This window comes from Pogona vitticeps, chromosome 5 (assembly GCF_051106095.1).
Source record: "Pogona vitticeps strain Pit_001003342236 chromosome 5, PviZW2.1, whole genome shotgun sequence".
Taxonomy (NCBI): Eukaryota; Metazoa; Chordata; class Lepidosauria; order Squamata; family Agamidae; genus Pogona; species Pogona vitticeps.
Window position 1 is genome coordinate 52,035,001 of NC_135787.1, and position 24,861 is coordinate 52,059,861.

Consider the following 24,861-nt stretch of genomic DNA (forward strand, 5'->3'; position numbering starts at 1 on the left):
ATAATTTTCTCTACAGTCAAATTTTGAATGCAACTCTACTTAAGAATTATAAGGTATTCTACATGGTAATTACATAACAGAGGTGATGGGGGAGAAAATAACCTATTTCTCCATTCCAGCAGCAGTACCTATATTGATATTAAATTTGGAATACTCGGCTATTGCCTAATAATCTTATATTGGTATGCATGCTATAAATCTTCCTATTTCTATTTTGCAAGGCACCTTACAATAACTCATCTAAAGTTTGTAACTGGCAACCAAAAAGGGGAAGAATGAGAACAGAAATGCAAAAGTAGTTGGGAACTGAAAAACTAAAACCCCATAGTTAAGAGTTTGAAAGCATTTCTTGGAGGAAGTATCATTCTCAAGTATAGTTTTATATAAACATATTCTTTATGCAAAGTTTTCCCGTTAAAATATGTTAAACTAATTTTGAGGTTAGAATGCTATAGAAAAACAGTACAATAAACAAGGCTACTTGCACACATAACCAGCTTATGCAATTTTGAAAATAGCTGGAAAAATTGAGAACAAAAGGACAACAAAACTTCAGATTTGCAGAATCTATGATTTTGGAGCTTTTACTGCATTTAAAACTTAATTCAAGACCTTAATAATTTTAAAGTCAAAATGTAAGAGTTGCAAACACAAAAGAGGACCTGACCACTTCTTCCCTAGTCACAGCTTCTCCCTTCCTCTTGCACACTGTAAAGCTGGCAGCATGTTTTAATCATACTTTCCTTGCCCTGCCCAAGCATATTTTGAACAAAAGTCCATACGATCTAAATCATGGCTAAAGCTTATGTTGCTTTATTTATAACACAGCATTTGCTGGAAGCAGCCATTAACACATATTCCCAAATAGAAGATGCCTTTTTCACAGATGGTTTTAAGTTTGGTTGTCCTTGTGACTATCTGCACATTTATGAGGTTTTTGTTTTTTAAGTGTTTCTTTCTTCAGTCTAGATTCCTGTGTGTTTTCTTCTGCTCAGTGGCATATAAAAACAACACATAATATAATGATTTTCATTTAAACAAAGAAAGTCTATGACTCCAGCTGCAATATTTCAAATAATCATACAAAATATACATGTTATTTAGAATCCTTTTGATTTTTGAGGATATAGGAATTTTCTGGGTTGTCTTGTAAATTTTTAGAAAGACAATTTTAGTCATAGCAAAAAGCTTCAAATATAGCCTTCATGATCATCGTCGTCATCGTCATCATCACCTTCATCTTCATCATCATCTTCAATTTCATCTTCATCATTTGTCATATCATCATCCTCATCATCTGTCCATTCATGGAAATCACCACTGGCAAAATCGCCTGATGTTTCTACATCAATAGCTAAAAAAAGTTAAAGTTTTGTTATTTTGTGCTAAGAATATAGTTTCACAGATCAGATAAACTTATCTGTTTCTAATGGTTTAGCCACGAGGACACAATCTGATGAAAGGTTCTGATCTTAAAGAATATCAGCTGGAAAAATAAAGCACCTTTTCTTATTCCTAATGCAAAGCACAGATTGTAATCCTATTGCTCGGCGTAATATATTTCACTCAAGTAAACTGATTGGTTCGGTGGAGATTTGATGAGTCAACCCTTCTGTAAGTTCCATTGATTCAAATGGCCCTGCTCTAGTTGTGACTTACTACACTAAAGTAAGTCACTAAAGTAAGGCCTATTTGAATCAATGGAACATGCAGAAGAGTGGGCTCACCAAATCCCCATTGATTCTGTAGGCCTACTCTACAGTCACTTAATTACAGTATGCGTAAGAAAATGATTTCAGCCCACGGAAGATTTCTGCGACTTACCACAGTTTGCAGCACCATGTGTTCTGGATCCTGTTACTTCATTGCCATATCTGTCAACACACCAACACTGCCCAGCACTTCCATGACACTGAGTTGGTTTGTAGTACCCATCTTCATCACATAAGGGGATATACTGCCCTGTGCAATACATAAAAACATTTGAGCAAAAACAACCAACTACTGTATTTATGATCGGATGAACTAAGCAACAAGTGAGGAAATGTATGATTTTTCAGATGTACCTGCTCTTGTTAACACTAATCAGAGTATCTGTGGAACAGGTGAAGATGTGGAAGTGTATTAGAAAGGAAAAAACTCCTGAGTAAGTAAAAATTCATCTTTCACAAGCTAGCAACTGTCTTTACAACTGAAAGATGCAGAGAAGTTATAAAACTGTGAACTGGTGACATGACCTTTCACACTATAAACCATTTTTTCTGTAAAGTCAATTAACGATTTAGAACATAAATATCTGATTCAAAAGCCATAATTTTTCCAGACATGTACAAGATAATTGAGTTCAGATTTAATACATTGCTGCTTTTTATATATTTGTATTTATGAATAACTATGACAGAAAAAGACAGTTTTCATGTCATGAGCAAGCCTATATACATATCTCCTTAGTTATTAAAGTAAAAGTATTTCTAGAAATTACTGGCATTATGTGCAGTGAGAAGGATGGCAGGGTCGACAGCGTCCCTGACAGAGCACCATCCCTCATCCATGGAGCAAGTGGGGAGCCCAATTTGGAGATCCCTGAGACTGAAAAAAAACAACCCCTTCAACAGAGGAGCGAGAGCCAAGCAACAAAGGAAAACTGCTGGGGATGATGGTGGAGGAAGTAGTAGAACAGACAGAGAAGTTGAAGGGTCCAGGAGAACAGATGACAGGTCCAGAATAGGGAATGAGCGACAGAAAACCAAAGATGACAGGACAAAAAGGGGTGGAGCCAGAGATTCAGTTAGAAAAGGTGGGAAAGAAAGAAGGGGAGGAGAGAAGTGGAGGGAGAGGAAGGAGAAAGTTGGTGGAAGCGGGGGAAGCCAAATCACATAAATGTGGTGAGAAGATCTGGTTAGAAGATCCCTGGACAAAGAAATGGAATGGCTCATGATGCCCAGAGAAGAGGCTGAGAGGAGAGGGAGAGAGGTAGTGCCAGTGAGCCCTTATTGGGGTGAGGAGGAGGTTCAGGAGTAGGCAAGGAAGATCAGGGAGGAAAGCGCCTGGATGGGTAAGGAAAGAAGAGAGAAGGGCAAATGGCAGAGGCCCTCAGAAATAACACTGAGACCTCAATGCTCGGGAATGCTTGGGAGAAGGATTCAACCGGTCTACTTCAAGGGCATCTGGAGGCAATGGAGTGCCCTTGCTGTTGGTACCACAAGATGCCACATTAATGGACTTCTCCTTGGAGAAAGGTTTTGAAGTATTGGACTTTAATGTTTCAAAGCTATTTCAGAAACCAGAAGCCAAACTCTTCCTCACACTGTTGTGTGAGGAAGAGAAGTTATGTATTACTGTCACTGTTGAAAGTTTCCTAGATGCACCTATAATAAATCCTGTTGGTACAATCCATGGTCAAGAGTCATGTGTTGCCGGGCTAGACGTGGAAGTAAAGGGAAAAAACCCTTCTCAAGGTAACAGACCTTCACATGTGCATTGATACTTGTCAAAATGCATAAACTGGAGTGGCAAATTGCCACTACTTAAGAAGTTGATGTTTCTATTGCTTATCGCACACTAGGTCATGAGACTGATGTCACTATACTGTAATATAGCCAAACTCTAAAGTTTAGGCATGCAGTGTTCTAAAATAACTTTTTATTTAAAAATTCTGTGATTTCTGTTACTTTGTTTCAGAAAAAATATGCAGATGCACATAAATTAATTGAATTTTGATTCATACAATATTAATTGAAACAAATATGTACAAAATAAAAGACTTGGCAGTATTACAATTTTTTGTTCTCATTTTGCAATTTGACAAAGTTGTCAATGATTGTGTACGTTTCTAGAAACATGAAACTATGATTGCCACTTATTTTAAATACCATAACACATATCTGAGTTTTGAAGCTATTGCATCAGTATTCGATAAGCAAAATTTCACAATGAAATTATATTCTTTAATTATATTTATGATCCTGCAAATACTGATATTATAGATAAAATATATTGGCAGGAATTGTCAGTGAGAACATTCAAAAACAGATGTTATTTTACTACAATGTTCTCCACCCTTTCTTTTCCTAAGTGTAAAAGCTGGCATTCTAGTAGTGTAGTAAAAAAGCTGTAATATATTAGAACTGATAAGGTTATAAAACTGAGTTTCATGGCTTTCAAAGACTTTATAAATTCTGTTACTGGAATTTACTTTGGTCCATCATTTTAGGATTCATATTGATTTTATGTTGCAATTTCACTGGAGTTATTTATGTAAGCAATAAAAGCTTCAAAAGAATGATCTATGACTTACCTAGAAGCTTCTTTCCTCCCTGCTGTTTCTGAATGTTGGTCAGCTCTGTCTGGCAAGGTGGGTCTGGAACGACATCAAATATGTCAGATTTTAGTCAGGCTTGAGAAGTATGGAATGAAGTACTTAGTCTACAGATTAATTTCAGGTATATGATTTCAAAAATACCTCATTCTCACTGGTATAATAGTTATTCATGGTTGCAATATCTTAAGCCAGGCATATTACCACAAGGAAAGAACTGCTTTGCTGCATTGGCAAAAAAAGTACCTGAGCAGCCTTCTGATTTTATCAGTGATCATGTCAGAGCTTCCAGGAATTTCATAAGCAAAGCATGATGGTGACATCTACCTTTAGCTGTCCATTCCTAGTGTCAAAAATATATTGCCTTCAACTGTAACTTCTTGGAGTAAAATAGTAGGTAACTACAGATGCCCTAGATTCTAGAAAACAAATCTTTATCCATGTAGGATGGATGCTTTTTAAAATTATTGCATATATTATGAGTGGGAAGAATACACTGGTACCTCGACTTACGAACTTAATCCATATTGGAACAGTGTCTGTAACTCGAAATGTTTGTAAGTCGAAGCACCATTTCCCATAGGAATGCATTGAAAACTGACTAATCCGTTCTGGCCGAAGTAAAAAATTCCCCAAAAATAAAAAATGAAAACACTGCAAGCCCCATAGGAATGAGCTGGGGATGCAAAAAATAAAGCAAAATCCAGGAGAAAAGGGAGCCTCAAAGGCTGGCCGAAGTGAACGGGGCCGGGGCCAGAGAACTGGCCGGGAAGCGCTTGCCTGCCCGCCCGCCCGCCTCCTCCCGCTCCTTCGGAGCTTCCCTCACTCCGGTCAGTAGCCATGGCTTCCCCCCTTGCTGCCCGTAGGAAAAAATAACAAAAAATAAATAAAAAGAGCACAGCAAGCCCAGTCGGATGGTGCTCCGTTGCTGAGGCTTTAAGAAAAAACCTCAAAACAAACAAACAATTAGAGCCACCTCCGTTGCTGAGGTTTAAGAAGGAAAAAACCCTCCAAAATACACACACACACACACACACACACACACACACACACACGCTCCGAAGTAGGGCACAGAAACAAACCCTCCCTGTAGCCACACACACATTCACTCACTCTGAAGCACAGCCAAAACCCACTCAGAACAGTTTTTTAAAGGAAAAAACAGTAGCTTAGCTCCCTGCAGACACACACATACTCACTCTGAAGCAGGATATCTCTCCCAAGCCTCCAACTGTGACAACACACTCTCTAACTGCTGAAAGTGAAAAAGCTACAGTACAAAGCAGCTTCGTCGCCACCTACAGTTAGAAATCTGAATTGCCCGGCTTTTCCCCCTGCCTGTTTCTGTTCATAAGTGGAAGCTCCGTTTGCAAGTTGAAGCAAAAAGTTGTGACCAGAGCTGTTCATAAGTCAAAATGTTCATAAGTAGGGACGTTCGTAAGTCGACATACCACTGCATTTTAGATAAATTAACAACTTTGTGCAATATTAATTCTAATTTTTCAGTGCTTATTTAATCAGCATACCTCCACTGATTTCATTTTCAATTAATAAATTCTTAAAAAATATATTTTCACCTGCAGCTGTGTACATGTACTTACTTTAAAAAATGATCACCTGTTTCAGAATAACAACTACATCTCAAAGCAAAAAGCAAAGTGTGCTGCCTATAGACCACTCTATAGTGCTTCAAGCACTCTCTGGGCGGTTTACAATTATGCAGGCTACACATTGCCCCCCAGCGAGCTGGGTACTCATTTTACCAACCTCGGAAGGATGGAAAACTGAGTCAATTCAGTTGGTTACCGGGATTGAACCCCAGGTCGTGAACACAGTTTTGGCTGCTGTACAGTAGTTTAACCACTGCACCACAAGGCTCTCTTCAACTTTATTATTATTTTTTTTAAGTAAGATATTGTATTAAGATTTAACACCAAGTTTTCATTATTTTTTTCTTGAGTCACTCAATACCACTCTATATAGTGGTATTCAAGTTGTGCTATAATATTCCTATTACTTCAGTTTGCAATGCTGGATTTACTCACACTTGTAAATTCCATATATTTTAGAAACAGTTCACCAAATTACCAGTAAAATAATTCTCATTTGTATTTACTGGCAGGACTTTATTTATGGTATATGACCTAAAAACATCAATAGTCCTTTTGGTACTATGGTTGTATTATACCTTATATTAACCCTAATATATTTTAATACGCTGCAGCCACATTGCCCATCAAGTCCCAGAATAAAGAGGCAAGACTCGGGTAATGGGTTTAATTAGTGATACAACTTTATTAAACAAACTGTAATTTCTCACCTCCTGCTTTTGTAAAGGGGAAGAACCTGAGTCAGGAGCTAGGTATCCCAACCAAACTCAGACCCCAGAGGGCAAGCCTCACACCTAGGACTCTTGCTGTCTTTAGCTTGTCAATGGCTGGAAGATCTTCCTGAACCCACCTCTTGCCCAAGCCATAGGACATTAGCCAGGAGGTAGGAAGGTCTGGCTCCCCTATGCATCTGTTACCAGGGGTCTCCAACCCCAAGTCCGCGGCCCTGTGCCGGTCCGTGGGCTTCCCAGGACTGGGCCGCGGAGATGGATCTCCACTCCCCACACACACATGGGGTGTGTGTCACACTCTGGGGGGGTCATGCTCACACGTGGGTATGTTGTGCTCGCAGGCGGGCATGTTGCGTTCGTGGAGGGTGTTGCGCTTGCGGGGGCATGTTGCGCTCGCTGTGAGCGTGGCCCGCCCACGGCCACAACATGTCCCCCATGAGTGTGACACCCCCCGTGAGCACAACACACCTGCATATGAGTGTGGGGGTGCCCCCAGAGCCCCCCAATTGGGGTTCCAAAAAGGTTGGGGACCGTTGCCTTATACCATCCCCCTGAATCTTATTATTCAAGGTGCCAATGCGTTGGATGTGGTAGTACGTAAAGATGTCAACTGGTAGCTTCCCTTCACCAGGTGCTTTTTTACATTTTATTTATTGTGTTTCTTCCTATGCTGGGGAAAAAAAAAGAGAGAACATTTTCCAAGAGCAGAAGTCTCTTTCACTTGCACTTGAAGGTGGCTGGATGGAGGATGAGTTTCTGCTTCCCATACATTTTTTATCTGATGTGCACCCCCCCCCCCGATGCCATATCTCATTCTGTTTTGAACAGGGTCCCCTACCCATCACAAGTGGCTTTCTAGGGGCTATGGGGAGAAGTGAGATACACAGAGAAGCCCTACTTTAGGGATATTTATTCTTTTCTAGTTCCTCCTGGCTGTATTTTCCACATTCTATTTAAATCTCCCCATGACCTTGCATATGATTTATAAATAATGCTCCAAGCCAACCAGCGTTAAATATCAATCATTGTCAGCTACTCCGTTTGCCTACCTTGCTGTCTCTGAAAGCAATAGCACCATTCATTGTTAGATATCAAGCTGTCCTTGTAAGTATCACAGGAATTGAAGAAAGACTTGGTACAGTGTTCATTCTTGTCAAGGTAAATGCTTCCAAGTTCTGACTGGTCCAATAGTAGGTCGTAGTTTGTATCAAGTCTGTTAAACATCCAGCCAAGGGAGTCCTTGCAAATTGGCAAAATACTTGTGTCAAATCCTAAGAAGAAGGAACAAGAGTAAATAGGTAAGAGAGGAAAGCACAGCTGGCACACAGCTTGGTCTAGCCAGAGAGGTTCTTTGTCATGAAAATAACTATACATATCCCCGCTCACTGTAAACTGTATTGATGATCAGCATATAATAGTAACATACCGATGACATAACAAAATTTAAGTAACAGAACTTGATACTTAATCTATCATGTAATTGTAAGGCGCCCAACTAAACATGGAAGGTGCATGGTCCCAGGATGCCCCCAGAAGAAAGGATTGGTAAATGACTTTTGAGTACTCCTTACATAGAAAACCATGGAGAGGGTCACCATAAGTCAAAATTGACTTGATTGCACATGATGATGATGATGATTAATTCATAGCTGTAAGAGCACTCTAATACAGTGTAGGGTAAAAATAAATCCCTGAAGACTATGATCATGTTTAGGACCTAAAATATAGAAGAAATTTAATTTTAAAGCTTTCATTCCATCACTGATCACTGTGGTATCATTATTTTGAAACATTATACCCTATCATTTTATAATCAGTATCCAATATGCTTCTCTCACATTTTCACATTTAATATCACGTGTGCTTTATCCTGTATTTTGTTAATGTGTCTCCATGTATATAATTGCAAATTTAGCAGTGTCAAGCCTTTATGAAATGCTTTTAATATGAGTTGATCAACTTTCATATTCTCTTGCAAAACACTATGGTTGAAATCCAACAGTAAGTCACAAATAGAGAAGCTCTTTGAATCAATAGAACTTGTAGAGGAACTGACACATGAAATCCCCACTAATTACTTTACTTTAGTTCCATTTTACGACTAGATTTCAGCCACTCTATAAAACTGAAACAAATGTAGCTAGTTGGAATCAATGTAAATGGCTTGTATGAGACTGGAAAACAGGACAATTTCATTACTCAACACTGAAAGCATGCTCAGTTACATCTCCTTTCACCTAATTTTAGTGTGCGTGACTGAATCTGAGGATGGGATTGCAATCTATGCTAGCAGGGATGAATATTTATTAAACTGTCCATAATTTCTAATTATGATATGACTGATATAAGACTTCAATCTGGTATATTCTTACCTAGGAAAATCCTATTGAAATTAATGCTTTAGTTCTGAGAAGGTTTAAAAAGAAAGCTCACCCACAGTTCATCTCATGACCACTGCCACTTTGCTGTTTTTCCTGCCTGTACCTGAAGATCTCTAATACAACAAATACATTATCTACTGTAGGTATCTCTTAAGAGCATAGTTATGTTGTCCTCTGCTGTCACTCTTCCCTGTTTTCACAATAAATTAATGGCCAGATGGATTGCTTGCCATAAGAGCAATTTCTTTGTGTTCTCAAATTGTTAATGAAAGATCTTCAACAAGGAAATAAATTCTGTTGTTTGGACTGAATGATATACTGAAACATTTGCTTCTTTGTTTTTCCCCCAAGTAGCACAGACCCCAAAACAACATCAATGTTATACCTCATACAGATTTTTTTTTTGTAGTAAGAGAACTACTTCTTACTTTTTTGAATAATATTTGCGGGGTTTTGAGATACGTAAGGTGTTAACTTATTGGGCTTCTGTTTTAAAATGCATTGTTCTTAAGTGTTCAATGTGTTAAGTAACATTATAATTATTAATTTGATAAAGCCAGTTATGTTGCTTGTTATTAATGATATTATTTTTTAATTTCAAATATTTTTATTCTGCCTTTCTCCTTAAAAAGAACGCAGGCAGCTTACACCATTGAAAGACAATATTTAAAGCTGAAAACAATTATACAATGGTGGTTTGCATAATTAAAAGACAATATTTAAAGCTAAGAATAATGAGTATAAAGAGGCAGATTACATTAATAAGAGACATTAAAGCTTTTAAGCTCCAGAGCCATTCCTCTCTGTGGAATACAGAGTTGTGTGTGCCATACATTTATTTATTTATTTATTTATTTATTTATTTATTTATTTATTCATTCATTCATTCATTCATTCATTCATTCATTCATTCATTCATTCATTCATTCATTTGACTTACATCCCGCCCATTTGGTATATTCTACCACTCTGGGCGGCTGCTCCATCACAGCAGCTCACTGATGCAGTACCTGTGTAAGGTCAGAGGTGCAATTCCTGACACGTCCATATAGGGAAAGGAAATACTTGTGCCTGAACCTGGAGAAAGCTACTGCTAGTTGATGTTGATAATATTGGGCTAGAAGTACTAATTAACTATAAAGCCACTCCCAATACATCATTTGTGGCAAACCGAAGCTTTTTCAATGCCCAATACAACCCTGAAGACAGATTCAAAGGGATCCAAGTAACAGGTTGCCTACTCCTTTTGAGTAAATTGCGTCAAGAGGGGATATTTGTAACATGCTTCTGGATCTTGAGAGGAGTCATAGTCCTACTTTTTTAAAGCCACCTGCCACCACTCCTTCCGAGAAGGAAGACTTCGTTACTTTTTTGATCCACCCAGTCAATCCTCTCTGGTCAGCTCCTTCCAGCCACAACAAACATGAATCAAGGCCACATGTAATAGGCCAAATACCTTCAAGTGCTTTCCTCGTGTCACTGAGCCACCACTCAATATGGTCTTGAAACATCAGATTAGACAAATGCCAGGACATCTCCATTCTACTTGCAAAAAGGAGTGTGGAAAGTTCAGCCTGAATGCGAGAAATTCGGCCCTCAAGGTGCTTTGCAAAATTCTCCCCAGGCTCTCTTTTAAAGCTCTCACTAGCACCCCAACCATATGAAAAGGTCCACTGGCCAGCATCTTGAGGATGCAATATTTGAGGAAAAGTAAGATTTCTTCACCTTCACCTCTACCAATACCACATGGAAAGCACAATAATGTTTTTTCATTTGTACTCTGAGCTGATATGTCAGCTATCTGCATTCTAGAGATAATCTGATATATATAATCTGGACCCCTCTTCAGAACCAAGGAGCCTTTTGAGCTTCAGTACAGGACAGAAAACTTAACATTACCGTGTCAGTGGCCATAACCATCTCACAGTAGTCACACCCAGCAGGAGCACATGCCATACCAAGCAAAAAGTCCCTCAAGACAGCTTTTGAAATGTATAAGAAAAGATCTTCTACCCCTCCATGAGTGAAATGATTCCAGAAATCCACTCCTATTGAATGAATGAAACTGGGTTTGTACATCTACTGCTTTCTTTCTTTCTAAAAACAGATACAGTGGTGCCTCGCAAGACGAGCGCTCCGTTTTACGACAAAATCGCATTATGATGAAGTTTTTGCAATCGCAAAAGCGATCGCAAAATGATGTTTCCTATGGGTGAATTTCGCTTTGCAATGATCGGTTCCCTGCTTCGGGAACCAATTCTCGCAAAACAACAATTTTCCTACAGCTGATTGATGGTTTCAAAATAGCACCGGGTTAAAAAAATGGTTTTCTGCTCTTTTCTGGGACGGATTCCTCGCTGCACGGGCAGCGAAAATGGCCACACTACGGAGGATCTTCGCTGGACGGTGAGCTTCAAGCCCATAGGAATGCATTAATCAGGTTTTTATGTGTTTCTATGGGCTTTTTAATTTTGCTTTACAATGTTTTCGTTCTACAGCAATTTCGCTGGAACGAATTAACATCGTAATGTGAGGTACCACTGTATCTGGAATGCAAACATAGCAAAATATATTAAAAGTCAGGCAAATTATTGTTCATGCAAGGTTAACAGTAAGATTGCGCAAGAACCTTTTAACATCAGAAAAGAGCAAATCAATATGAAAAAATTGTCCTTAAATATACATTTTGCTTTTGAGTTACGTATATAACTCTAGTTCAGTAAGTAGTGAGACGAGTGAAACTGTTTCTCAATGGCAGGAAGTTTCTTCTAAGTGGAAAGTAAGTTTCAGAGAGAAATTGCATCCCAAGAAATTAAAATTAAGTGCATGCAAGTGACTTTTCAAAACCTTATTTCTAGGTAGAAAACAGTACAGCATATTGCTGGTATTCTCAATCATATTATTTATTTATTTATTTATTTATTTATTTATTTATTTATTTATTTATTTATTTATTTATTTATTTATTTACAATATTTTTAGCCACACCATTGCCAGTGGCTTCTGGGCGGCGTACAACATTAAAACTTAAAAACATTAAAAACATTTATGTGATGCAAATGTGGCCCTTTTATATTACACTAAGATTTACAGCATGCTGATTTCCTGCTAAGTAATGCACATGTAATTTTATTTACCTAGGAATGGTTGTACGTAATACAATTCCTTGCTATGATATTTATTACTAGAATAAGCCATTAAAACTTCTCAAAGAAAAGAGGTCAATTTTTTCTGGTCAAAAATTACAGATGATTGCAGTCTCACTAATGTATCTATAGACAATAGACGTAGCAGTGGTTGTCCCCTGAAGATGCCGGCCACAGAGACTGGTGAAACGTCAGGAAGAACAACCTTCAGAACACGGCCAAAGAGCCCAAAAACCCCAGAACAACCATTAGATCCCAGCCGTGAAAGCCTTCACGAATAAATAGACCTAGCAGTTCAAAAGCATGCAAACGCAAGTACCGTAGATAAATAGGTACCACCTCAGTGGGAAGGTAACAGCATTCCGTGTCTAGTCGCGCTGGACACGTGACCACGGAAACTGTCTACAGAAAAACATTGGCTCTACAGGTTGGAAATGGGGATGAGCACCATCCCCTAGAGTTGGACACGACTGGACATTTGTCAAGGGGAACCTTTACCTTTACCTAATGTATCAATATGTGTGTACAATCACAAGTAATGTATAATAATTTATCCATAGGAGAAATTGAATATGACTACCTATCCAGCCTGTGTACGTTTCTCTGACAAAACACTATTATGGTCAAGCTATGCTCACTTTTTAAAAAAGTTTGCTTAACCTAAATATTCTTATTAGTGGAGGGGCAAGGCTGGGACATGTCCTGATTGGAGGCCCATAATATTTGTGACTTAAAGTAATGAAATAGTCCAATGGAAAGGCAAGAGCCAATACAACTGGTTCCAGTGATGTTGCAAGAGTTGGCAGAACGATATGAACTGCCTCTGGGACTCCAGCTCTGGATTTTGCTTCAAGGTTAACTCCTGAAGCCTTTTCCATCAGTGGATATAGCCACAAGGCAGTGGAGGTTTGAAATCAGAGTTTTCCTTCTCTTAAGATGGGCTGCCTTCCAAGGCTGATGAGCCCCACCTCCCCGTTCTGCTCCCTAATAGTGCAGAGGTATGGTCCACCCCCTGAGACGTTCCTGCCCCCCAGGTGTATGCAATGCTATTTGGCTTCTCTATTTACCAGATTAGAGTAAAAAAAATAGAATCAGAGAATTTCGCGTGCCAGACCGCTCTTCTGCTCATGCTCATTTAAATCTAACTCCCACCCTCAGCCCATCTAGGAGAAGGAAAACTCACGGTTAGTGAGAGCAAAAGTCAGCTAGAAAAAAATACCTCCCCCAGATAAAATGTGGTCCCAAAACAGAGCTTACCTCTTGCCTCAGCTTCCCCTTAAAGAAAAGGCCCAGAGCCTCTGCTCATGCTCATTTAAATTTAACCCCAGCCACTCAGACCATGCAGTTTGTGCTCCCAAAACAGAGCTTATATCTTGCCTCAGCTATGTGCCTCAGCGATATGGAGAAGGGGGATTTGCTGCTTGGGTAACAGCCTATTCTCCATATTACTTTACACAGGCTTTGTACTCTGAAGAGGACACTCCAGCTTCACATACAGAGTTGAAACAACCGTTAAGCTGGGTAGCCAGTAAGGTGCTACCTCACCACAGTCTGTTAACCTCACGGGGTGAGTAGGGTTTAGGGTGAAACCCGACAAGCAGATCGATAACCCTGCACCATGCAATAATCAAAAGAAAATTTCTGCCCTAAAACTGGGCATCTGGAATGTACGGACAATGACCCCTGGCTTTTCTGACTATGGCTTTTCTGACAACCTGCAGGAAATAGATGACATGCACAAGACAGCTGTCCTTGGAACTGAGTAGACTGCAGATGGACATTGTTGCCCTGCAAGAGACAAGACTGCCAGACCCAGGATCCGTCAAAGAAAAAAACTTCTCATTCTTCTGGCAGGGAAAACCATTGAAAGAGACCAGGGAATATGGTGTTGGCTTTGCAGTCAGAAATACTCTGCTGAGAAATACTCTGGGGAGTGAAAGAATCCTGTCTCTGTAGCTCCACTCATCAGCGGGACTGGTCACCCTCATTAGTGCATATGCACCAACACTGTCATCCACAATAAAAGTGAAAGAAATTCTATGAGAGAGAGCCACTGTTCATTCTTGGGGATTTTAATGCTAAAGCTGGTGCTGATCACAATTCTTGCCCATTTGTCTAGGCTGTTTTGGCATTGGGAAGATGAATGAAAATGGCCAATGCTTGCTGGAGTTTTGCTGTTATTATGATCTTTGTGTCAGCAACACGTTCTTCAATACGAAGCTTCAACACAGAATTTCTTGGAGACATTCAAGATCCAAGCATTGGCATCAGCTTGATTTGATCCTCATTGGACGTTCTAGCCTTCCTAGTATTATGTTCACACACATTTACCAGAGTGCTAATTACAATACTGATCATCCCCTGGTGTGTAGAGCAAAATTGCGAACAAAGAGATTGTATCACACAAAAAAGGAAGGAAGACCACGTATTGACATCAGCAAGACTCACAATCAAAGAAAAGTGGAGGAATTTGCCCAAGCGCTTGAGGAAACCCTTCCAGGCCCGGCTGAGGAAAATGCACCTGAACGATGGGAACATTTGAAGAACGCTGTTCATAACACCGCCTTGTCAACATTTGGCAAGAAGACCAAAAAGATGGCAGACTGGTTCGAAGCCCATTCAGAGAAGTTGATGCCAGCCATTGAGGATAAGAGCAGAGCACTAGCAGCATACAAAGCCTGTCCTAGTGAGTACAACTTGCAAGCTCTTCAAGCTGCTTGTAGCCAAGTCCAACAGGCTGCCAGGAGATGTTCCAACTATTATTGGCTTCAGTTCTGCTCTCAGATACAGTTAGCAGTAGACACAGGTAACATCAAAGGAATGTATGATTGTATCAAGCAGGCTTTAGGTCCAATACAGAAGAAATCTGCTCCCTTGAAGTCTGCTACAGGCGTGATCATACAGGACAGAGCACAGCAGATGGACCGCTGGGTGCAGCAGCATTACTCTGAGCTATATTCCAGAGAGAAAGTAGTAACCGAAGAAGCATTAAATAACATTGAGTGCCTGCCTGTCTTGGAAGAGTTGGACAGTGAACCAACCTTAGCAGAAATAAAAGTGGCCTTGGATTCCCTCGCCTCCAGCAAGGCACCTGGAAAGGATAACATCCCTGTTGAAGTGTTGAAGTGCTGTAAAGAGACCATCACCACCGAACTGTATGAAGTCTTTCATCTTTGCTGGAGCGAAGGTGGAGTACCACAGGACATGAAGGATGCAAACATTGTCACATTGTACAAGAACAAAGGAGACAGAGGCAACTGCAGTAACTACTGTGCCATCCCTCTACTCAACGTTGTAGGGAAGCTGCTTGCCTGTGTTGTGCTGAAGAGGCTCCAGGTGCTTGCAGACAGAGTCTATCCAGAATCACAGTGTGGATTTCGAGCTAATAGATCCACCACTGACATGGTATTCTCCCTCAGACAGTTGCAGGAGAAATGCAAGGAACAACAACAGCCACTCTTTGTGGCCTTCATGGATCTCACAAAGGCCTTTGACTTGGTTAGGAGGGATGGCCGTTTTAAAATACTTCCCAAGATTGGATGACCACCTCGACTCCTTAGCATCATCAGGTCATTGTTGTGGATTTTTTGGGTTCTTTGGCCATGTTCTGAAGGCTGTTCTTCCTGACGTTTCACCAGTCTCTGTGGCCGGCATCTTCAGAGGACTGGAGTAGGAACTCTGTCCTTGCTCTGTTGCTGTTTGTTGGATAGTTCAGTATTTATAGCTGTGGGAACAGCTTTTGTCTTTTTTCAGGAGATTGGGTGATCAGCATGTTTTTGTTGTGATCAGGGGCGAGAGATTATCTGTCACTGTGGTTGATGGGTGTCATTAGCTGGTCTTTTTTGTGCAATGATCCCTGGCCCTTGTGGCTGGGTAGAGTTTGTTGACCTTTTGCCGGCTGTATTATTCGGTGTTGGAAGCCAGACCTTGTTTAGTTTTAGGCCTTCTTCCTTTGCTCCACTGCAGGAGTATACCGAATACCTTGCAGTTGTGGACAGGTATATATTGGAACTAAAAAATGCAGCATTTACACCAGAATCAAAGAACATGAGAGACACTACAGACTACAACAACCGGAAAAATCAGCAGTAGCTGAACATGCCCTAAAACAAGCTGGACATGAAATTCTATTTCAAAATACTGAAGTACTGGAGAACACCAGCAATCTGTATGTTAGACTGCACAGGGAAGCCACTGAAATCCATAAACATAAACAGAACTTCAACAAAAGTTGAAGCTGTTGCCCCCCAACTTTGGAATGCCCTCCCTATAGAGATCTGCCTGGCTCCAACACTCTTGGCTTTTCGGCACCAGGCAAAGACCTTTCTGTTTAGCCAGCATTTTAATTAAACAGTATTCCCTAGCTGGCCACATGAGCAGCAGGACCTATTAATTTTAATGTTTTAAGAATTATTTTAATATATGATATTTTATATTGCCTTTTAAAATGTTTTTAATGTTTTTAAGTTTTAATGTTGTACGCCACCCAGAAGCCACTGGTAATGGTGCGGCTAAAAATATTGTAAATAAATAAATAAAAAAGGAAGAAGGCCTAAAACTAAACAATTTATTAAAACTATTCTAATTAAAAGTTCTAAGTGCATATTACTTTGAAAATTAATGAAAAATGTAAGTTATATATAAATTAATGGTAAGTAAGGTTTGTATTGTAAGTAATACAAATGTTGATAAAGGTAATTTAAATATAAATTAATAATACTAATATGCTTTAAACTGTGTGATTGAGTGAGTATATATGGTATATGTTTAACTGAGCTATGTTGTAAAGAAGAAATTTTAAATATGGGTAAGTTATCTCATAACTTACCCATATTCATGAGGGTAACTTACTGTAGGTGTTACCTCATAATACAAACTTTCCAAGGGGGGAGGTATGTGGGGGATAGTCCACATGCCACTCCTGTCAGTCATTTTAGACCTTTAGCGCAGGAGCCTATGACAGGACAGGAGGGGCAGAGTCAAGAGAACTGGGTGAGGCAGAGAGTCAGTTAGGGAGAAGATTGAGAAGTGTTTAGACAAGATATTGGAAAGTTGGTGTGTTAGAGAATATAAAAGAGTTAAAAGTAATACGAAATACATAGACAGAATATATTGAGACCTTGATTAAAGTGAATGAATACAAGCAAACTTGCATGTAATCCAATCCACATTTATTGAAGGAATAAAAGAACATCCATGATTTTCTTCTGTTATTTACCTACCAAACCATAAATAAACCTTGTTATATTTGGCAGCAACAGTCTGAGATTCATAATTGGTACAGTGAGGGTAATACCCTCTGGTGGCAGCACAAAAGGGTGAAAAGAACAAGTCGTGTCCAAAGGTGAACCTGTGAGTGGGAAAAACAAACAGGGGACACTGGGGGGTGCGTGGCAGTGTTCTTGAAAATATAGCTCAGAGAATCTATTAAGCAGCATGACTACTGATGCAAGCAGAGTGGACTTATGAATGTGACTGGAAAGTCCACTTTACCATCTGTCAAGATACTAGACAAAACAGATTTAATCCGAACATATTTGTGTTACATGTTGGACCTCTAAATTGGGGTTTGCCACCTTGTTCTGCACAGAAAATTATTTTCTCACTGGGCTTAGGTTGTAACACTTGACTATTTACCAATCTGGTACATGTGCATGTCATTAATTATTTTTTCCCCAGGAAATCTGCCATTGGCTGAAATCCAAAGGAAGCACTGAATTCCACAGATTGCCATAAATGCCTTCATACTTCATGGTGCTTGGCACTTTTTCCACGAGGAATTTAACAGTTCTGTTTTACCTCTAGTAATGACTATGAAAGCCTCTACACTTCCAGATAAAACTATAACAGACAGAGTTGTGTTTACCTTTTAAGAAGGGGACAAAAATAAGGCAGTTACATGTGCTGTACATTCTGTAACTAATTCATTTTAAAACTCAGCAAAACAAAATGGTAAGTGTGCTTTATAAAACTGATTTTGTCAAGAAATTATTTCTTTGTCTAGAAACAAACTTATGCTAAATCAGGATTGTTTTGAATCCCACTTTGAAATTGCACATACTGTATTTTCCAAATTGAGGAAAACCTAAGCATACACCAAAAATTATGTTCTTGCAAGGCTTCTCAGGGCCAAAAGAGAGAACCAAAGGATTATATTCTGATGAGTGGAGATTGTGCACATGCAATTATATAGTTCAACTGAAGCACAGAAATTACATACAAAAGTGTGAATCTCTAATCACAGCTGGAGACACAGGATGCAGCACAGAGGTTAAGAGTAGCACCCACAGAATACACTGGTTTAACTCTCACCTGAGCTATAAAATACCCTATAGAGTCAGGCAGCAAGCTCAACCTCCCATTTGTGATGCACAAGGGCAAGGACTTACAGCCATCCATGTTTCAGTAAGAACAACTAAGATTATACACTTTGGACCCATAAGAATACTATAAAAATGCAACAAGTAAGTATTAAAATGGCTATTAAGAAACCTTACATTTTTAGCAGAAGGAATTTCCTTCTTTTTAAAATCAAGCCACAGAACTGAAAGGTATAAATGTAGGCCAACACTGGGCTTTGACCATGCTGATGTAGCTTTCTGTGTTTCAGTAGGATTCCAGATTTCGTAATGATGCTTTCTAAATGATGGAGACCTAAATGAGTTAGTTGTTCATCCCCACTGCAGGAAATATATTTAGGCAACATGCATTTTCAACATTGTTGGCAGGTTGGTCACAGCAATATATATGTTGCTTTCATGAAAACAGAAGCACTTCACATTGAAATGCTTTGATCTCATATCTTAACCTCTGAACTATGTTCTTAAAACAGATTTAGAAGTAAGGATATACAACCCAAACTAAGTGCTTGGTTTGATGTTGCTCAATGTATCAGTGTGGTACACTGTCCTCAGACAACTGTGTATATATGAAGTGAACCAGAGGGCAGAGCAAAGACATTAATGGGGTAGAATGATATCCCCTTAGATTAAGACCATCATCCGGGTGTCACAATTAGAAGTGGCAATAGGGAGGGAAAACTAATGTTTAGCTGGCAGGAACTAAGAAGGAGAGCATGTTATTTACCTTAAAAATTTCCAGCTGCAAAATCACTAAGTGATCAATGTTTATGCATCACTAAGATCCAGGAAAAAAGAAGAATAGAGGAAGAGAGGAAAAGCGGTAAGTATAAAGAAGAACACACTGTTTACTAGGGCTTTTAAAAAGCATTCTACTGGGAAAAAATGTAGGAAAAAACAACAACAACCTGTGGTACTGGAAAATGATAGATCTGTAGTTAGAGTGGCAGAAAAAAAAAATAAGACAGATTATAGTATCTGTTTATTAAAATTGTAAATGATAAGCAGTGTTATGAAACAAAATTTATGGAAGGTTTATGAAGTGCTTGGTTTAATACTTAAATCAACTGGCTAAACCATATTAAAACAACTTTTTGGACATAACATCTCGTTTTCTCCTTCATCAGTACTACAAGTCTGCAGGCCCCACTGACTGCAGTGCAAATCACAGTGAAACCTGTAGAAGGTAGGAGCAGAAGCTTTGCTACAATTAACAGACATTAAAGCAACCTTCAGCCTGAATATCTGTGTTTAGCTTTCAGGTGGGGTCTGACAGTTCATTTTAAGAAGGAATCAAAGAGGGCCATGCCCACTGCCCTTTTAAATTCCTTCACTCATTTGCTTTTGCTGGCTGTCTTAGAAAGGGGTGCTGTTCACTGGTGAGATCAGGCCTTTCTTTCGGCAGTGGGACAAAAGAAGGGGAAAATTAAATTAAAGCAGAACACCTAGCTCCGCAGAACTTCCCCTACCCTGGACAAAAGTCATTGTATTCTGTCTGCACCATGTAGGTTTTGCTATCTGCATTTTTCCATTGGGAGGAATATTTTTCCCCTTGGCAATAGGAAACACAGAAACATTATCACAGACTTGGATATGGATTGGATTGGAAAGTCTTCAAAAGGGCCCAGGGCAGGGCAGCTGCCAATATGTGAGTCCTTATTCAGGCACAGACTAGGTAAGGCACCCAACACACATATTGTTATCTACTTTCTGTTAACTTCTTTTCTAACTTTCAGCACCACTGCTGTTGTCAGCAGATGCTCTGCTGCCAATGAAGATGTGCATGTACGTATCCCCAAGAAAGCAAAAGTGGTTCTTATAAGAAACATGTTGGAATTAATAGTGGGAAGGTAGCATCAGTAGATATGGAAGAAGCTGAAAGGAATGATGGCAAGCTGCAGTGAATACAGGAGTCTATGCTGCACAATCCACCTTCTTAAATCCAGTAACATAAAAACAAATTCAGTCATTTACACAACTGAAAAGAATGTTTGCCTGTTAACTGGAAGAAATATGAAATGTAGAAAATGCTTTTCTTCTTACAAACAGAGCTGTAGCTGCTTGAAGGAACAAACACATGGGTGCTACTGCAAGTAGCAAGCATCTGCTGCTGTTCTGTGTTTGGGTACAATGCTTTTTACTGTGTGATAGTTTCACACAAAAAGTGGGGCTACAATGACACAGGGGAAACCACCCGAACTGGTTTGCAAACATATTCATTTCTGTTATATATTTGTAGTGTTATGCAGAAGTGGAAAAGTTCCATTCTGCACTACAGTTCTCAGAAGCTTTCTGGTCTTTGCTGTTTGGTAACTTTTCTAATTCTAGTGGTATGGTGAATGATGATGCCATTATGTTGGCTACTGATCAGGGGAATTACTTAACTTTGTTATATTCTTGCTATACAATAAGATTCACTTTTTTCTTACATTTCACCGGATGCAACAGAAATTGTTTTTCATTTAGTATATATTACATTTAAAAAACAAGCGATTGGCACTTTATTTACAACTGCAGAATTTTTTGGTGGGGTAATATAGGCACGTCTGTTTGTTACATTACTATCCTTAAAGCTACAGCTCTCTATCTTGGGTCCCCAGATGTTCTTTGACTAAAATTGCCATAAGTCTTCACCACTATCTGTGTTGGTTAGGATTTCTGGGAGCTGTAGTCAAAGAACATCTGGGGACCCAAAGTTGGGAACCACTGCTGTAGAGAGTCTAGTGCCACCTTAATGATTATCAAGTTTTGTGTGGCATAATAATCATTCATGGACTGCAGCCCACTTCATTAGATGAATCAACTTCAGAAATGAAGGGCAAGATTACTGCTGATAAGATTATATGAACCAAAACAATGCTATGAAATGAAAGCACTTTTAAGCTAATATACATTCAGTCTAGAACAATGGATCTACTCAAAGGGTGACAGCCTAGATCCATTGTTTGTTTGTTCAGTCGTTTAGTCGTGTCCGACTCTTCGTGACCCCATGGACCAGAGCACGCCAGGTCCCCTATCCTCCACCGCCCCCCGGAGTTGTGTCAAATTCATGTTGGTTGCTTCGATGACACTGTCCAACCATCTCATCCTCGGTCGTCCCCTTCTCCTCTTGCCTTCACACTTTCCCAACATCAAAGTCTTTTCCAAGGAGTCTTCTCTTCTCATGAGATGGCCAAAGTACTGGAGCCTCAGCTTCAGGATCTGTCCTTCCAATGAGCACTCGGGGTTGATTTCCTTTAGAATTGATAGGTTTGTTCTCTTTGCAGTCCAGGGAACTCTCAAGAGTCTCCTCCAGCACCACAATTCAAAGGTATCAATTCTTCGGCGGTCAGCTTTCTTTATGGTCCAGCTCTCACTTCCATACAACACTACAGGAAAAACCATAGCTTTGACTATTCGGACTTTTGTTGGCAAGGTGATGTCTCTGCTTTTTAAGATGCTGTCAAGGTTTGTCATTGCTTTCCTCCCAAGAAGCAGGCGTCTTTTAATTTCGGGGCTGCTGTCTCCATCTGCAGTGATCATGGAGCCCAAGAAAGTAACATCTGTCACTGCCTCCATATCTTCCCCTTCTATTTCCCAGGAGGTGATGGGACCAGTGGCCATGATCTTAGTTTTTTGATGTTGAGTTTCAGACCGTTTTTTGCATTATATCAAAACATTGCAATATATCAAAACATTCATCACTATAACAAATGATAATAGAGTGAGTCCTGGCTACTTTATAACGATGTCTCACTATTTAGCCGTAACTAATGTATCTGGGGAAAATATTAGATTTTTTTTAATGGAGTGAAGCTTCCAAAGATAACCTTTTTGGACTAAACACTCGCTGGGGAATTATGGCAGATGTCATTCAAAAGCATCAGTTTTCAGAAATGCAGTCAATGTTTAGGCTTGCTCTGCTTAAAGTATGCACTGGCTATACTGCAAAGTAATGATGCATTGATTTCAATATCAATCTTTGCTTTGTTTTCTTTTAAAAACAGCAGAAATAGCATCATTGTATTTGCCTTTCTCAATGTCTATCACTTCCAGCAACAGTTCAACATATCTGGGAGGCATAGGGTTGGGGAACATGGACATATGTATTTACATTCCTTGGAAATCATAAGAAAAATGAAACTACATAAGAACAGATTCAAGTAACTACAAGAAGAAACAAACATTTCCAATCTGGGTCTGTGACTTCATAATAAAAGAGTGAGAGCGAAAGACAGAGAGAGAGAGAGATAACATTTCCAATAAAATAAAGTAATAAAGTAAGATAATAAGATTTCTTGCAGGAAGTAGGAACTACAGACAAATTATAAAATGGACAGGAGAAAGATATTCAGAACATCTAAAGACGTTAATAGTGAAATGATCAAGGTAGGCATTCTGTAGTGAGCTGGCTCTATTGAAGAATACACAGGAGAAATTCTCAGAGTTGGCTTGTTGTGTTAATGAAAGGTCCAAGTTCAATGCTTACGAAAATCTAATTTGCCTTGACTCCTCTGTGGGAAGCCACTTTCAAATGTATCACTGCACATAATAATCACTTGTTTTAAACAAGCTTGCCAGTAATTACTTAACTTGATATTTTACTTTCTTGATGCATGAAAAACAAAATCTTTAAAATTTTTAAGTATCTAAGATTTACACTGTTGAAGAGTTTACAGACCAGTATCTTCATCTGCCTATATGTTCTTTGTTACTGGACTGTTTATATTCACTGAATCCATACAAAAGAAATTTGTATGTTCCTCTCATTACTATAGCAGCATTTCCTAGGGTTAAGGACCACTAGACAGCTGTAAATGTATACCTGCCGTTCAAACCACTATACTTTTTGGTTGTATCCAGTACTGTCCATCCAACAATGGAACAGGTGATAGAATGGATTCTCCCTCCCATAAACCAATTTGGAGAACTGATGTATTCTCTGGCATACATAGAAAGTATACAAGCAGCTGCAGAAAGATAAGAGGAGGGTCAGATAAAAGTTTTGTTGCATGTATACAAATCTTTTTTATGGAATGCTGAATGTAATATTTTATTATTCATCCTCCCTTTTGGGGGTGTCTTATCATCAAACATTGCAATGACAACCCACACAAAGCTCACAAGTATGTACTAAGCAAATCTTTTGGAAAGCTTAAAGGGACTGTTCATTGTTAGAAATTCACGCTTCCACTTCCTGTGGAGCACCACAGTAAAAAAAAAAAACTTCTGGAGGTGCATTAACGTTTCTCTAGCAAGTGGCTAAGAGAATCTCTGTCTTAGAGTCAGTGAAAAATAAAAGTCAATGTACTAAAAAACAAAAAACAAACCAGCAGTAGAAACTTCGCAGAGATGTTCTCAAAGGGATATCAAAAGTTGTAAATGCTTACGACTTCTTTCAGGTCTTTGTACAATTCTAGTCCTCTTCTGAATTCCACTTTCATGAAGAGCCTTGAACCAATCTCGCAATCTGTTGGCAACCTCTCTGAACTCCAGGTCGCTGCATCCTGAAAAGTAACATGAAAAGCTCTTTAATCTTCTCAGACTGCATAAAAACTCAGATGTAAACAGATTAAAACAGCCATAGGCAATAATTTCCTTATTAATTCTTTTCCCCCCTTATTCAACACTTCTAAAATAAGTAACTTACAAAATGCTTTTGAAATAGGTCTCTTTAATTTATATGTTTTTTTTCCCCAAGAAACACAGGGAAAGTACTCAGCCTTGCCTGGGTTAACAATCTGTAAATCCTACTCTCACCCCAGTACTCTCCTGTCACTGCATTTCTTTCTTTTAAACTTGTCCTTTTCTCCCTCTGCTCCTGTTACATCCCCAGCAACTCTCTTCCCATCATTTCAAGTTACAGTCTGCCAGCCTGTCTCTTCCTCTTTCTTTGGGTTGCCTTCTTCTAGTTCTTAAAAATGAGATAGGCACATTTTGTATTATTTCATTGTGTTGTCAGTATGTAGGGCCTAGGCCATGTCATGAGTACTTCCTGACATGGAAGGCTGACCAGGAAATATAGACACAATAACTCACCTTGAAACACACCTATAAAAACTGCTTTACAAGAATAAAAAGGTGCACATCTCTTTAATGGGGATTCACCAAGGAATTAAAAGGATACCACCTAGGGCAACACCGTAGAAATAACGCAAGGCATAAATGTCAAGAATTAAAAAGAAATATGTACATATGAATACCCAGCCACTAGTTTTTCTTTGTGCTTGATGTTTAGTAGATCTCAGCTGCCAAGGAAAGTGGTGTGGCTCAAGCTGAGGTCGTGTAAGCATGCACATCACTGTGGGATTTCCTAAAAAAACCCTCAAACCCTCTA

General features: G+C 39.2%; 1 protein-coding gene across 4 annotated transcripts in view; it reads right to left on the bottom strand.

Moving 5' to 3' along the window:
• SPOCK3 (SPARC (osteonectin), cwcv and kazal like domains proteoglycan 3) overlaps positions 1–24,861 on the bottom strand; it is a 189,590-nt gene that overhangs the window by 326 nt on the left and 164,403 nt on the right. For all 4 annotated transcript variants that reach the window (XM_073001479.2, XM_073001478.2, XM_078376680.1 and 1 more), the window contains 5 exons: positions 23,915–24,031; positions 7,709–7,930; positions 4,298–4,360; positions 1,825–1,962; positions 1–1,354 (listed from right to left, as the gene is read on the bottom strand). The exon at positions 1–1,354 is cut by the window's left edge and continues 326 nt beyond it. In XM_073001479.2, the coding sequence (XP_072857580.1) occupies positions 1,191–1,354; positions 1,825–1,962; positions 4,298–4,360; positions 7,709–7,930; positions 23,915–24,031 (704 nt within the window). In that variant the 3' untranslated portion in view covers positions 1–1,190. The remainder of the gene's footprint in view (positions 1,355–1,824; positions 1,963–4,297; positions 4,361–7,708; positions 7,931–23,914; positions 24,032–24,861) is intronic.